The 14,795-nt window shown below is 52.9% G+C and overlaps 1 protein-coding gene across 1 annotated transcript in view; it reads left to right on the top strand.

Annotated features, from left to right (window-relative positions):
• LOC143220625 (serine/threonine-protein kinase NLK-like) overlaps positions 1-13,812 on the top strand; it is a 34,614-nt gene extending 20,802 nt beyond the window's left edge. The window contains 8 exon segments of the mRNA XM_076446245.1: positions 7,120-7,205; positions 7,321-7,530; positions 7,914-8,000; positions 8,002-8,103; positions 9,948-10,149; positions 11,868-11,961; positions 13,270-13,372; positions 13,618-13,812. Coding sequence (XP_076302360.1) covers positions 7,120-7,205; positions 7,321-7,530; positions 7,914-8,000; positions 8,002-8,103; positions 9,948-10,149; positions 11,868-11,961; positions 13,270-13,372; positions 13,618-13,812 — 1,079 coding nt within the window.
• The last annotated feature ends 983 nt before the right edge of the window (positions 13,813-14,795 follow it).

Raw genomic sequence — 14,795 nt, 5'->3', positions numbered from 1 at the left:
AGCAGGATGAAGATCCCAGAGAGAGTTAGGTGGAGCTTAAGAGAAGAAAGAACCCGAAAGGACTTAGCTCGAACTTTGAAAGCAGGAAAGCACCGAGAGAGGAAAGAAACCTCGGTTTTGGATTAGGTTGTTGGAAAAATCGAAGAGGAGAGAAGAGGAGAAGAGAGGGAAATGGAAACGAAGAGAAAGAGAGAGAGAGAGTGAGAGAGGGAGGAGGTGGACAACAGGTGCGACGCCGAGGACACGTTGCGCCGGGCGGAGCGGAGCGGAGTCGGAGCGGAGTCGAGTAGGAGGAACGATGGAAGGTACCGATGACCTTGGAGTTAATACACCAGCCGGCCGGGTCCTTCGTCCTTGACTTTCGGTGCGATATATCCCGGCGCGGTGGTAGCCACGGCGACCTCATCGGCCCTCGTCCCTGGAGAGAAGAAACGAGGAATCGAGCGGCGGGAACGGCACGCATAGCCGGCTTCTTCGGGTGCGATGAACCCGATAACGCCGCCTCGGCCGACGTAAAATCCTCCTGCCGTGACGTATTCCATCGCTTATATCCCGGCCGGTCTCGATTTCTCTTCCTCACCGTTATCGAGAACTCGCGCGACCGAAATCGGCTCGGCTCCTCGCGCCTCCTTCCACCAATCCTGCCCGATCTTCGCCAGTTTACCACTGGGTTACCAGTCGCTCGCCATCGAGATTGCGGTTGCGCGCCTCGATATTGCAAGGATATCGAGATGAGCCGTTTCTTTTTCCCCAACTGCGGCTGCAATTCTGAGCAGACGCGATCTCGCTCCCAGACCCGGTTCCACCCGTTTTTCGCTTCTGTTTTTCCTTCTCCAAGATTTTCGCAATTTTATTTAACCCCTGATTTTTTAAGGTAAATTCGTAGCTTGTATTTCCGCGGATTCGATGTAGACAGAATCTCATTTGCGTAGCCGAAACGTGTATATTCCTCGCGACATTCGCGATGTGTCGAGTATCTCAACGTTTCCATCTCGCATCTCGATTCTCGTACCGTGTTACACCAGAAATCGATTCGTAGCGTCGATCGACATCCAATTCGCGTGTGTGCATACCGCTCTGTCGCGCGAATTCGATCTTCGAGGTTTAATGCTCTCGCAAAGTTGCATCGCGAGACGGGACTGTTAAAAACGAACGATGACGAGAGGCTAAACGGGAAAGCGATCGTATCGGTTGGAGGAGGGAGGAAAAAGTTGGAAGAAGCGGCCGAAACGTCGGAGGAGGAGCGGAGACGCTGGTTTCGCCCGGACGATTCAGGTAACACGAGCTTGCGGAGCCGTTTAAAAAGAAGAATCGTCGGAGTTGCAGGCTCGAGGCCCGAGATCTCGGGGCCTGGCCTCGACCGTGTCGCGCGGGCATCGCCGCTCCGATCCCCGATTCCGTTGACCTTGCGGTTAATTTTGAAACTCGCGCGCAATCCAGCCGCGTCGCCAGAATTACGTCGTAAACAAAGAGAGAAGCTGCTGCCCGCGAGCTTATTTTCGGCGCGGCCGATAACCGCGGCCCACTCTTGCCAGCTCTCCCCTGGAAACCACCTGAGAAACCACGCGAAACCAAATTTCCCACACTTTCCCGATCGTTTCTTCCATTTTGTCGAAGACTCTGCGTGAAAATTCGCGGCGGATTCCAAGGGAGTGGACACGCTGGTTGGAGCTTAAGAAAGAAAAGAGGAGGACAGGTGGAGCGGTTTGGACGGGTTCCATATCTTGCCGTGAAAGACCGTGTAAATCTTAGCCGTTGGCTGGTTAATCGTACGCTTGTTTTCCGCTGGTTCTTTCCGCGTGATTGAGTCACGATTAATGGAGACGTTTTACGAGGCTGCTCGCGAGTGGGCGTCGTTAAAACTCGGGAAATCGGGAACAAATAGGTCGACGACCTTCGCGTAAGGTGCTATTTCCACGCGAGTAGAAATATCGCTCTATAAATACCTGGGCCGGAGGGTCGACAAATTTTTCAACGCGCCTTTCTCAAAATCGCGTCTGCGCGGCACAGGCCGAGGGCATCTCGCGTCTTCCGAGTGAATTTGCTCGACGCGAGATCGGCCTGAGAGGATCGCGGAGTCTCGAGGACTTTGTCCGTGGAAATATTACCGAAATTGAATCGTCCTGTAGCCTAACTGAGAGGTTCGCAGTGTCTCTATCCGTGGAAACGCTACCGAAATCGAAAGAACTCGAACGAGAAACCGAGATCTCGACGAAGAAGGATAGTCGATCTCGTTCTGTCAACGTTTCTCGTATAAAATCGCGGGGATAGATCGAAAGACGTAATTCTTCTCCGTCGAGTAGTTTCGATTCGACTATCGATTTGATCGGTAGCTAGCCGGTCATGGACGGCGAATTTCCGCGTAGCCATTAGAACTGGTTTGATCGCCGCGTGATCCAGGCTGTCGAGCCGGCACACACCGAAGTTCCCGGCGTGAAACGCCTCTAATCCACCGGCGAGCACGCGCTCGCCTCCGATCCTCGCTCGCGCGATTAATCACTCTATTACATTAATCCGTCGCCGCCATTTATCTCGCGGGACGTGGCGGCCACGCATAATGCCGGAATCCTGCGTCCTTCGAACGCAACGCGACCGATAATTAAAACGTAACTGATTCGACGTGACGCGGAGAGCTCGTCGAGCTTACGCGAGCACGCTCTACCCTCCTCGTTTCGCCGTGGAAAAACAAATCCGTGGGGTGCGAGTCGATCAGAGGGTACGGAAGCCTTTTATTTTTCGAAATTAGAGTTACGATCTCGAGTGAATTATCGATTGAAAAGGCGGAGAAACGAGAGTCACGGGATGGGTTTAGAATAGAGATCGAGGATCTAGGGTAGTCGCGATTCGAAAATCACGGATGAGGATAACGGAAAAATTTCGCTTCGACTGGAAGAGGGAAAAGAGGTTGCTTGGTGGTAAATGGGTCGCGCGATAGCAGAAGTTAAAAGCGAGTGTCAAATGTTTCTCTCTTATTGCACCGGGGAAAGAATACGTCAGAGGACACTGCAAATAGAAGGAACGCGGTCTGGTAGAGTGTCGGAAATCGAGGTTACGTAATGATCCGAGCGTGAAACGCTTGGCGTTAGCGAAAGAAAATAGCGAGGAGGAAGCGAACGTTCGGTGGGAAGACGGGGAAGAAGAGGAAACGCTGGAACCGATAACGAAGACGGAAAAGGAGAAGAAGCGTCGACTCGTTGGCGTTTCCGCTTTGAACAAACGGAGACGAGGTCGATCTTAAAATTCCCCGTAACACCTGCATTTGCGGAACAATTCATCTCGGCGCGCAGCGTCTCTCTTTGAATCGAAGCCTTTTCCGCGCGAACAATGGCACCACGCGTCCTCGAGCCGCAAAGGTAAGGCCGCGTCGGTCGCTTGACAGGTGACACCCTGTATATTCGTAGAAAACCCTGGGACGTTTTATTTTCGTAGACACGGCCGATGAACGTCCTCTTCCGTCGAGAAGAGGACAGAGCCTCGGTTGCATAACGCAGAAGAGAATTTCGATTATACCGTCGTCAAGGACTTCCCGCGCTTCGTCGCCTTCGCTCCGAATTTTCCACCTCGAGTCTCGTCGATCGACAAAGATTTCCCTCGATCGCGAACCTTTCGCTGTTTCACGTCTCGTCTCGATATTTTTTTCCCATCGGCGTCCATCGGGTTTTCGTTGTTTCGTCGAATCGGAGGAACAAAAGCAAACGCGAGGACCGCGAAAATTCGCCGACACCGTGTCCTTTCTGCGGGGAAATTCAGCCGGAAGCGAAACAACCGGCGGTATCTGGAAATCACGATGTAAAAGATTCAAAAGCCCTCGTGCCGTCGAAAGGGGTAGCAGCGGCTAACGAGCCACGCGAAGCGCGAATTCGATTTACCCCGGTGAACCGGCGTCCGGGGGAGGAAAAAAAAAATTCATTTTCACGCGCGACGATACGACTCTCGTAAACCGAACTCTCGACAAACGCGGCGAAAGGGAGGAGGTGGGGCGTGGAAGGAGCGAGTAGTGTATCGAACGATAACCACCACCCCCGATAACCGCCCCCGCGTCTCGAGTTATCAGCGCGAGGGTAGGCCCGCGCCACGGGGACAGAGAGAGAGAGAGAAAGAGAGAGACTTTAATTACCGGCGGGTGAATTCGCAACCGGACGCACCCACGGGGCAGATTACCCCGGTAATATTACCGAGTTTTATTGCGGGGAGAGAAAAGTCGAGGTCTGAATGCGGCATGACTCACGGCACACTCATCTGGCACCGATGTTTCTGCTCTTATTGCAGCCCCTCGTCGCCCCTCCCCGCCTCCTCTCCGCCCCGCTCTCATTCCTCTTGCTCTCCCGCGCGCCGACTTTCACCCTCCGTCTTCCCTCTCTCCTTCCACCCTTGGCTCTCTCCCACCTTCGCCATTCTTCGCCACCCTCGCCCTCGAGTCCTCCACCCTCCACCCTTCGCCCCGGCTATCCGTTTTCAGGTCTCCTTCGCTTCACCTCCGCCGTTCCTTCACCCTTTCTCCGCCGCTTCTTGCCACCCCCTCATCGGTCAGGCGAACCTTCCCCTTGCCCCTTTCTCTCGCTCATCAGCGTCGGCTGGGAAAATGAAAAGGCTCGCGTTTTTACGTGCTCGTCGGCGATGAACGCGCGCGAGCTGCCCGCTCGCTCGCTCGATCGGTCCAACCCTGCAGTTACGTCGCGTCGAGCAGCGTCGAGCCGCGTCGAGCCGCGTCGTCGGGGTGCGGCCGAGGAGGAGAGAAGGAAGGGGACGCGCGAGTTTCCCGCCGCGTGAAATAATTACGCGAAAGGGAGGCGACACCGTTTTCTACCGGCACGTAAGCGTAATGCGCGTTACACCGCGGAGCGCATTTAACGCGTGTCGCGGGGAGGCTGCGAGAGGGCTCGCCGAAGTCGAAGCTTCACCACTCGCGCCACTTTCTTCGCCGCGGCGCTTTCCGTTCCGCTCCGGGATCGAAGGAATCAGAGAGGTTTTAATCCTCTTAACGGTAACCGGATTTTTATTTCTCCGGGCCAGTCCGGGGTTAAGCTCGATCGCCGGCCCCCCGCGGGGAGGCCGGGAATTAGGCGTCGTCCGTTTGAAAATAGACTCCGCGGTAATGGTATTACGGCGAAATAGCCGTGATAACGATAAGCAAATAAGAGGAGTTTTGAAATATACCGACCGGGTGTGTTACCGTTTCCGAGTCACGTACCGTTGCAAGCGGGTTAATTGGATTTTTCGGCCAGAACTCGCGCGCGCACCTCTTTCGTATTTATCGGATTTATTAATTTTTTTTTCCCACCAGCGGATTTAAAGATTCCGCTTAATTACAGCTCGGGCCGCGCACGAATAATTGACTTTCTACCTGTCCGCTGGGTACGGATACCGTCGTGTACAGGGTGAGTCGATAAGAATGGCCACCTGAAGCAACTCGACGCGTTCGCAAACACGTCGGAAACGTAAACCGATGCGATTTTACACAACCAAGCTACCTGGAAGATAACGAAGCTATTCCAAACATCTTTTACCGAAAGAATACCAAAGGAAAAACGCTATAATTATACCCAAGCGAGAATCGCGTGGTTGTTCGTTTAAAAGGAGACAGAAGGAAATAAATAATTAGAAGAGCATCGAAACGGTTACTCGAAATGAAATGAAACGAAATGTTTGGCAAGCGACACGCGTGTCCATTTGGAAGGGATTACAGGAGCGTTTATCCGGAGGCCCGCGACACCCGTGGTCCGTTAGTCAAGCTGCCACCCCTTTTCCTAAAGCCGAATCGCGCCGCGAGGGGTGGCCCGGTAATCTGTCCCGTATTCAACTCGCGCCCCAAACCGATCCTCGCCCCTTCGTGCCACCCCTTTCGGTCGCCGCCTTGAACACGTATCGTTTCGCCCCGATCTCTCTCTCTCTCTCTCTCTTTCTCTCTCTACGACGCAGAGAAGGGAGCGAAGAAGGGGGGGGGGGTACGCGAGTGGTGAGAATCGGACCAGGAGGAAGGGCGATTTTAATATGGAAGCTCGGCGACGCGTAGGAAAGCACCCCGTGCGCGCGTTAATAGTCGGCCTTTCTCGAAATCGTTTACGCGCAGAGTCCAGCCTGCCGGGTACCTCGTAATAGACCTCGCGAAGATTATACCGCCGCTCGTAATTGCATCGATCTCGAAAGTCAATCGCGATCGAGTGGAATGGAAAACGAGCAGGAGTGGAATATAAAAATCTCGGGAGAATCCTCGCGAAGATTCCCCTCTTCCCTCTTTCTCCTCCTCTGTCTCTCTGTCTCTCTTTCCCGTTAATAATAAGGACAGGTTTCTTCTCCGATCCGGGTTTCAATTTAAAACTGGTTTTCGGCGCGCGCACCGCGCGAAATTACCATCGGCGAAGGACGTTTCGCGATCCGATGCAATTTGTCGTGGATGACGAGCACTTAGGGGGACCCACCGTCCCACTTGTTCCGTTCGATAAAATGTTAATAACCCTGTTTCCACGAACCGACGCGGCGTCGGCTGTGCTGGTATCGGCCTGTTGGTTCGGCCGGCGAATTAAAAACGCCGCGGACGATAACCGGCGCCGTAAATAGCGCGTCGCGGGCCGATAAAGGCGATCGGTAACAGACGTCGAAAGCGTCCAGAAGGAAAATGGCGCGTTGGACCACGGGGATGATAGCGACGCGTCACCGCGAGCGTCCTCGCGCCGGGATAATCTCCGGTGAATGGACGCGGAGCGGAGCGGAGAGGGCTGTAACGAGCTGGCGGCGGAGGAATCTCGGGAAAATCGAGGTCGCGCGTTTCCCTGCTCGATGAGAAACGTCGCCCGTGTCTTTTCGGCTTTTAGAACGGTAATGGCTGGTCGGGAAGTTTGATTGTCTTGGAACGTGGCTCGGTTACAGCCGCGAGGAACTCGGGCCGGATCGGAAATGTCCGGGGAGCTTGCAGTTTTCCAGCAAGTTGGGAATTTCATTCGGCGACTCTTCGGAATTTCCGCCCGCTCCCGAGCCATTTCCGGCGCGGCCCGGAATTCGAGTGGCCGAGAATTTGGCTTCGCGGAGATTTAACATAGAGAGAGAGAGAGAGAGAGTTTCGGGGGTTGAAAGTGGAAATCGAACGGATCTCTGAACGTTCTCTCGCTTTGCTTCTTCCAGGCCTCAAATACCTTCACTCAGCCAGAATCCTGCACAGGGACATCAAGCCGGGAAACCTGCTCGTGAACAGCAATTGCGTACTGAAGGTAAGACTAACCGACGCCGACGACCACGCGACGTTGTTCTAGCTCGAAAATAAGAGAGAAGGAAGCTGTCGGTTGGTGGCCGGCGAGAAAATTACACGTATTCCTCCGCGAACAGATCTGCGACTTCGGTTTGGCCCGAGTGGAAGAACCGGATCAGAACAAGCACATGACCCAGGAAGTGGTGACGCAGTATTATCGTGCGCCGGAAATCCTGATGGGAGCGCGACACTACACGGCCGCCGTGGACGTTTGGAGCGTAGGTTGCATTTTCGGCGAGCTCCTTCGTCGGCGGATCCTCTTCCAGGCGCACAGTCCTGTGCAACAGGTTTAGTCCTCGCATCCTCCGGTCCTCGCACTTGCTCTTCTTCGCGGATACATGCAGGACATAGCCGAAGGAATCGTTTCCTTGCCGCGATTCACGCGGACTCGAGCGGGAACGTTCCTTCGTCTCTTCCAAACTTAGCCATGTTTTCTCTCTAGCTTCTTCGATCGCTAGAGATACCCTAGATACCGAAATCGACCAAAGGCGTGTCTGTCCATCGACGCGCGAGAGTTACGAGAGATGACGAGGATGTGTCTATACGTAACGATTCGTCCTCGTCCCTGTACGTGGTCGTAAAGCTTGCCGTGGTGGAAGAGAAAGTAACGAAGGGTGGCGGTGGTGGGGTGTAGGTTCTAAAATCGAGCACGTTCTCATTCGCTTTGCAGCTGGAACTGATCACGGAATTGCTGGGCACGCCGACCCTCGAGGACATGAGGTTCGCGTGCGAGGGTGCGAGATCCCACATACTGAGGCGCGCACTCGAAGCCACCCTCGCTGACGGCCCTCTACACCCTTAGCAGCCAGGCGACGCACGAGGCCGTCCATTTGCTCTGCCAGATGCTAGTCTTCGATCCTGTAAGTTTCCCGTCTCTCGCCCGGCTGCGAATATTTATTTATCGATCCCCGGCTCGACGGTAAACGCACCGACGGAAATAACACGGGGTGCTTCCCTCTTTTCTTCCTTTCTCTATTTCTTTTTTTTTTCTTTCCCGAAACGTCGGCGTATGGAAAGGTCCGATGGAAAGTCGACGATGTCCGAGATATAACACGACGGAAATTTTAACCGGAGGGAGGGAAAATGCGTATCGAAGGGGGGAAGGAAGGAAAAATCGAAGGAATTAAACGGGAGTTAAACTTGCGACTTGACTTTCTAAAAACGAACCGCCGGTGAATATCGTTTCGCGGACTTTCCTCTCGAGCGAATCGTTGGAACGGTGGTCGATACCGGTCGCAGACGAGCCCCGTCGAGGAACTCGGAAAGTTGGTCAGCCGGCAAGAAGCGACCGCGGCTCTCTCAACCGAGTTGCAAACTCGCGTCCTCTGTTTACCGAGGAACGCGCAACTTCTCGCGGTGGAAGCGCGACGTTATCAGTCCGTTAACCACCCTTATCGACGTCCGCGGCGACGCGATAAGTCGTCGAAACGGTCGCCGCGTTCCGTTCGGGCAACTCGGAAAGTTCGCGAACTCGCGATTGCGAGAGCGACCAATCGCTCGCCGCCTTTTTCGCCGCTCGGCAACGAGAGAAAGAGAGAAAGAAGAAGGGAAGGAGCGGAAATAATAACTGCGGGATAAACGACTGGAGAACGTTCCACGTGTGGCAGTTCGTAAAAAATGCTTCGAACGAGGGTCGCGACATCGTAAAATTCTCGCCCGACACCGTGTTCATAACGAAAGTTGCAAAAAATATTTTACTGTCGACTGTCCTGTCCGACTCGGGGAGAAAAACGACGGCGACGATGACGACGACCCGCGACGACCGCGACGACCGCGACGATGACGACGACGGGGAAAAAGGAGGCGAGATAAAAAGACAGAGGAAAGGAGAAACGGGAACGCGAGGAGCGGCCGGCGTCGGCGTCGCGACACGCTGTTTTTACTACGAGTGCCCGCCACATTCGTCAGAATTTCGGTGAAACGAGTCTCCGCGGTTATTGGCTCCGGTCGAACGAGATCCGTCCTTGCCGGGCACTTCTTCGAGCACGCCAACGCAGCCTACTTTCCGAATCCCTGTCCTCGAGCTCGTTCTTCCGATCATTCGCGATCTTTCCGTCGAATAATGGCCGTTCGAGTAACGAACAAAAAATTACCAATAATCGAGTCGAAGTATTCAACCCTGTTCTCGGAACGCGTACGATTTTTTCGTCCTCTAGTCTTCGCGTGATACCTAGCCTCGTACCGTCATTGCAAACGAGAGGAAACCGCGCGGTTTCGTCCAGGCTTAATTAGAATCCAAACTTCGTCGAACGGAAACCCGTAGGGAAGTCGGAAGCAACGCGGAGGCAGAGTCGGGATAGATTAAACTCGAAGGCGTCGCGAGAAACGCGAAACTCGCGATTGGTTCCTCGGAATTTTCGGTCGAACAGGCGTCGATCGTCGACGACTCGCGAAGCGATTTCTCGAGACGAATTACTCTCTCGCGAGCTGAGTGTCGGGTGATCTAGGAGGATCGCGGCGTGTCGCGAGCTTATTAACGATCGGCCGTGGATCGGTCGCGGAATCCGCTCGGAATCCACTCGGCCACAGGCGGTAAATTCGTTTTTGCGGGAACCGTGCTCGAGCTCGGTTTTTCCCACCTCCTGGGAGGTTAACACGGTTAACTGTCCCCGTAAATAGCCGGAGTGGCGGAGATCGATGGTTTCGAGAGGCGGCCCGCTATGTAATCGATCGTTCGTTGACCCGGTTCACGAACTTCCCGCAGGACAAGAGGATCACCGTGGTGGATGCACTGGCGCATCCTTATCTGGACGAAGGGAGACTGGAATATCACTCGTGCATGTGCACGTGCTGCTACACGACCAGCGGCGGGCTGAGACAGTATACGGGTGACTTCGAGCCTGCCACGTCCCATCCGTTCGACGATCTCTGGGAACGGAAGCTCACCACCGTGCAGCAGGTGAAAGGTAAGGGAAGATCGGCGAATAAAACGGTGTTTAAACGGCTTCGTCGGACGGTTATCGAATTACTCCCGAAATCGAAGCAGCCTTCTCGACGTCTCTTCCGTTCCGCCGAGTTCTCGTCGCGAGATTCTCGAGTCGAACAACGGATTTCGCGAAATTCCTCGCGGAGAAGACGCGGAGCACGCGACTTTCGAATCGCGACGGTGGAAAATTCGCGAACGGAGCGAATACGAAGAGACAGAGACGCGGGGTTCTGTGCACGGCGAATTTACGAGACACCGGGCTCGACCGAGGGATGAACTCGTCTGGTGCGGTCGTAATAAAACGAAAGGACCGTTTCTTATCGCTTCTCGCGGTTCTCCATCCGAGAAATTTGCCGCAGACGAATATTCCCTTCGTCGGTTCGGTGTGAATTTCGAGTCGAGATTCACGCGAGGAATTTATTTCGTCGCGGATTTGATAACGCCGATCGACGAACCCCGTATCCGTCGCCGATCGTCTTAGCTCGGATTCAACCCTCGTACTCTCGTGGTCCAGTAACGAGGAGCTTTCGTCGAACGGTAGTAAAGAGCGGAACCGGCGGAGGAATTATTAGCGAAAGGGGCGAGTTTGCCAACAGCTCGCGACACGGCGCCGGATTAATCGCGGGTTTCGCGCCCCGTTGAAAAATGCGTCGCCGTGACTCACGCGGATTATTAATAGCGAACGTCTTGACACGTGGCTGGAACCGCACGCGGGCACACACGGCGACACACACGGCGATAGACGGTTGCGTGCGTGCGGCCGCGATAAATCATCGTTTATCACTGGGGGTCCGGCGAGTTATCGCAGCCGACTTTCTTCCCCGCTAATCGTCCAAGAAACTGGGTCTAATATCGCGTTTAAAAAAACGCACGCCATTCGCGCGTTAGGACCCCCTCGCGAATTCCATCCCTCTCCGGGTGTCGCGACTGTTCCACGATTTCGCTTTCAGATACCTACCCCGGTATTTAGATTTCTCCGACCCTAGCTTCGTTGCTTCTTTTAACAACGCCGCCTCTGCATTTGCATTCTCATTCGCATTCGCGCTCGGAACCGCTGTTTTAACACCGCGATACGTTACTCGATATCAAAATCCTCCCTTCCGGACGCTATTTAAACTCGCGAATCTCCGAGGTATATAAACGTAATCGAATTTTCGGACACACTCGGGGTAATATCGCGAAAGTATCGATCTCCTTGCGATCCATTAACGTCAGCCAGGGCACGATCTCGCATAAATTACCGCTATCGAGTCGGCCGGTACGTAACAGGGCCGCGGGATTATCATAGACAGCGCGTCTAAAGCGTTTGATTTCGCATTCGACTTGTCATACGGCTGGCATGCGATGCTCGTAACGAGTAATCGCGTTTGCCATGTTGTCGCGACTGGAACAGTCGCGAACGGCTGCACGTGTCGCGAAAGGTGTCGCAAGACGAAACGCGCGCGAATCGTTACGGCCGCGAACAAAGAAGTCTCTCGGATACCGCGTCCGGGAAAAATTTCTAACCTTAACCAACTGGACCACGAGATAAAGGGTAAAGCGCGATCGCGATTCCTCCCCGAGGGGTTTGCGAGGGGTCCGCGAGGACGAGGCTCGGTCCCCGGGGGCCGGACGCGCGACCAAGCGTCCCCGCCTCGCCGGTGCAGCGGAGCCGATAGAACCAGCATTCACCCGACAATCCGACGTTGTCTGTTTCAGAGGAAATGCACAAATTTATAGCGGAACAGCTGAACACGTCGCGCGTGCCGCTCTGCATAAATCCGCAGTCCGCGGCGTTCAAGAGCTTCGCAAGGTAAGCCGTAGGTGGCGGATCATCCAGATTGTAAAACGATCGATTATTACAAGCAGACATATAAACAGATACGATGATATTGGTTAGGATAAGAGAAGGAAAGCCCGGCATTCCGGCCGGTTTATAGGGACAGATCTGTTCGAGATAAACGGGGAGACCGGGTCCTCGAGAATCGAAGAGCCTCCTTTCACCGAACTTTCCCCTCGATGACCAGTGTCCACACGATCCTTTCTCCTTCGAAAGACCAATTAAAACCGAAACGAAACGAAATACGAAAAAAAAAATAAAAATAAAATCAAAAAAAAAAAAAAAAAAAATACGAAAGGAAAGGAATAAATAAGAGGAGAGGAAAACGAAAAGTCGATTCGAGTCTCGTGCGATGGTAGAAAGGAAAGATAGAAAAGACAAGTGAATATATATAGACAAACGAATGTGGAGATCGGAGAGGGGTGGGAGTGGGAGAAGAAGGCGCGCGTGTGCGTGAAAGAGGGAGAAAAAGGGTTCGCAGAGGGGCACACAGTGTACATACATTTTCCTTCCCCGTCCGAAGTCGATGCGGTAAGAACAAGCCGGATTAAAGCGGGAGGAAGAAAGAGGGAGAACAGGGAGAATGAGAGATAGAGAGAGAGAGAGAAAGAAAAGAGCGAGAGAAAGAGGACAAAGGAGGGAGGAAAAGGAAAGGAGGAAAGAAAAAAAGGCAGAGAAACGGGCAAGGGCGTATCGTAGACGGAAATTAAAAAAGCGCGGAGAACGAGAGAGAGAGAGAAAGAGAGAAAGTGGGGGGAAAAGAGCGGGAAAGCTGACGGGGCAAAGAGGGGTGGTAAAAAGGGAGAGGGTCGGGGCGAAACGATCGAAACGAGCCAGGAGAGAACGATCTTTTGTCCCTGGACGACCCTCTCCTGTCGACGTCCTTTTGCCATTTCGGCCCTCGAGAAACCTACCGAAAATTACGCTCGGTCCTTCCACCGAGCTCCATAACCGGATTAAGAATTCAACCTCCCCGTGTTGCGTCCTGTCGCGTTTTCTTTCGCTCGCGAGAGTCGCCAGGGCGTGCGTTGCACGCGCGCGTGCCGCGCGTATCGCGCGTACACGCGCGCCGGTGCCGCGTACTCGGTCCGCGTGTCGCAACGGTATCGGTAGAACGATCGAGCACACGATCGCGCCTTTTGTCCCGATATACGTGGAGAGAGAGAGAGAGAAAGGGGAGGAGAAACGGAGGAGAAGAGAAAGCGACGAGAGGAAAGAGAAAGAGTCGAACCCACCCCTGCTGTCACCGTGACAGACGCTGTGTGCGAACTCTCGGTGTAGAAAAGACACGGTGAAAAGAGATAAGATCGAGATCTCGAGAGACAAAAGAGAGTGTCATGAAAGGAAAAAGAAAAAAGGAAAAGAAAGGTCATCAAGGTCGAAAGTAGAAACGATCAATGCGTACGAGAGGGGAGAGCTTGTTCGAAGAGAAAGAGCGTGCTTAGAAGTTACGATAGATAAATTAATCCCCTAGTCCCTTAAGAAAACCAAGGCAAATAAAAAAAAAAATATAAAAATATATATGAAAAAGTAGAAAAAAAAAAAACAAAACAATTCATTCTTTCTTTTCATATGTGATCTTGAAGTGTGTAACATTGTTTCTCGTGTTGCTTACTGCCGTCAAGTTAGAGCAAGCCGATCGCCGACCCAGCGCCCTACGCCGCGTATACGTACACGTTACTACCACTACCAGTACCGAATCAGCTATCTACCACTGTCAGCTACTATCGACTACTACCGCTATCGTCTACCACTACTACTACTACCGCTACTACCACTACTACTACCACTACTACTACCAATCGTGTTACGTCTCCCTCCTGAACGAACCGAACGAACAGAGAGTCAGCTCTAGCCGGCGTGACCTCGCTCGCTGAGGTACTTGAACAAACCATTTTACCAAGCATATCTTTTTTGCGTTTTCTCTTTCTTCTTCTCATATCTGTCCGTGTTTCGTTTCCCATTACGACCAACTCTTTCTTTCTTCTACCTCTTCTTCTTCTTCTTCTTCTTTCTTCTAGCTATCTTTCATCTAGTCTTTTAGTTTCACCCTCTTTGATCAACTATATATATATATGGTATACCGTCTTCGTCTCACTGTCCAACTCTCACCTCGCTTACTTACGTCTCTTTCTTTCTCTTTCTGTCCCTCTCTTCTTCTTTCTCCTCTTTTCTTTCTTTCCTTCTCTCTTTTGTTTTTCTTTTTTCGTTAAATAGAGACTTCTGTATGATTGATACTGTGTATATATAAATATACGAATATATATATACATATATATATACCGTGGATGAAGCGAAGCTAAACGAGCATAGTCGAATACCAGTTTGATATATACGTATATTATGTGTATATATATGTATGGTGGATCCTCGTGAGATACACGTTGCCGGATGCACGCCAGCGACCAGCTCGCTCGACCGACTTCCGATCCGGGCCTGACACGATTCGAGAAGCCTTCCCCGGGCTACTTGGAATCGTAAATCTCCTATAATCGAGTTTGTTCGCTCTCTATTGGCCTGCTCCTCGAAGGTCTGCCAATTTTAACGATCGATCGATCCGTTCGTTCCCGATTTCAAACGCGCGACCGGAAAACGAGAGACGGTAATTAGCGCGGCGGGTTAAAAACCGAATAGAGGGGTAAAACGCGGGAATTCTACGAGTTTTTCCCTCGTGCTCGCGTGCGTGCTTTTTTCGGACGGTTAAATGGCCACTCGGAGTAGCCAGTTAGACGCAGCGGGGGCGACGCTCGACGCCCGCGACGCTTCTCAATGCCCGCGATGGAGATAAAGAAGCGACGTCTCTGCCT

The sequence above is a fragment of the Lasioglossum baleicum genome, unplaced genomic scaffold (assembly GCF_051020765.1).
Source record: "Lasioglossum baleicum unplaced genomic scaffold, iyLasBale1 scaffold1312, whole genome shotgun sequence".
In the NCBI taxonomy this organism is placed as follows: Eukaryota; Metazoa; Arthropoda; class Insecta; order Hymenoptera; family Halictidae; genus Lasioglossum; species Lasioglossum baleicum.
Note: the sequence above shows the minus strand (reverse complement) of the source record. Positions and strands in the feature narration are given on the sequence as shown.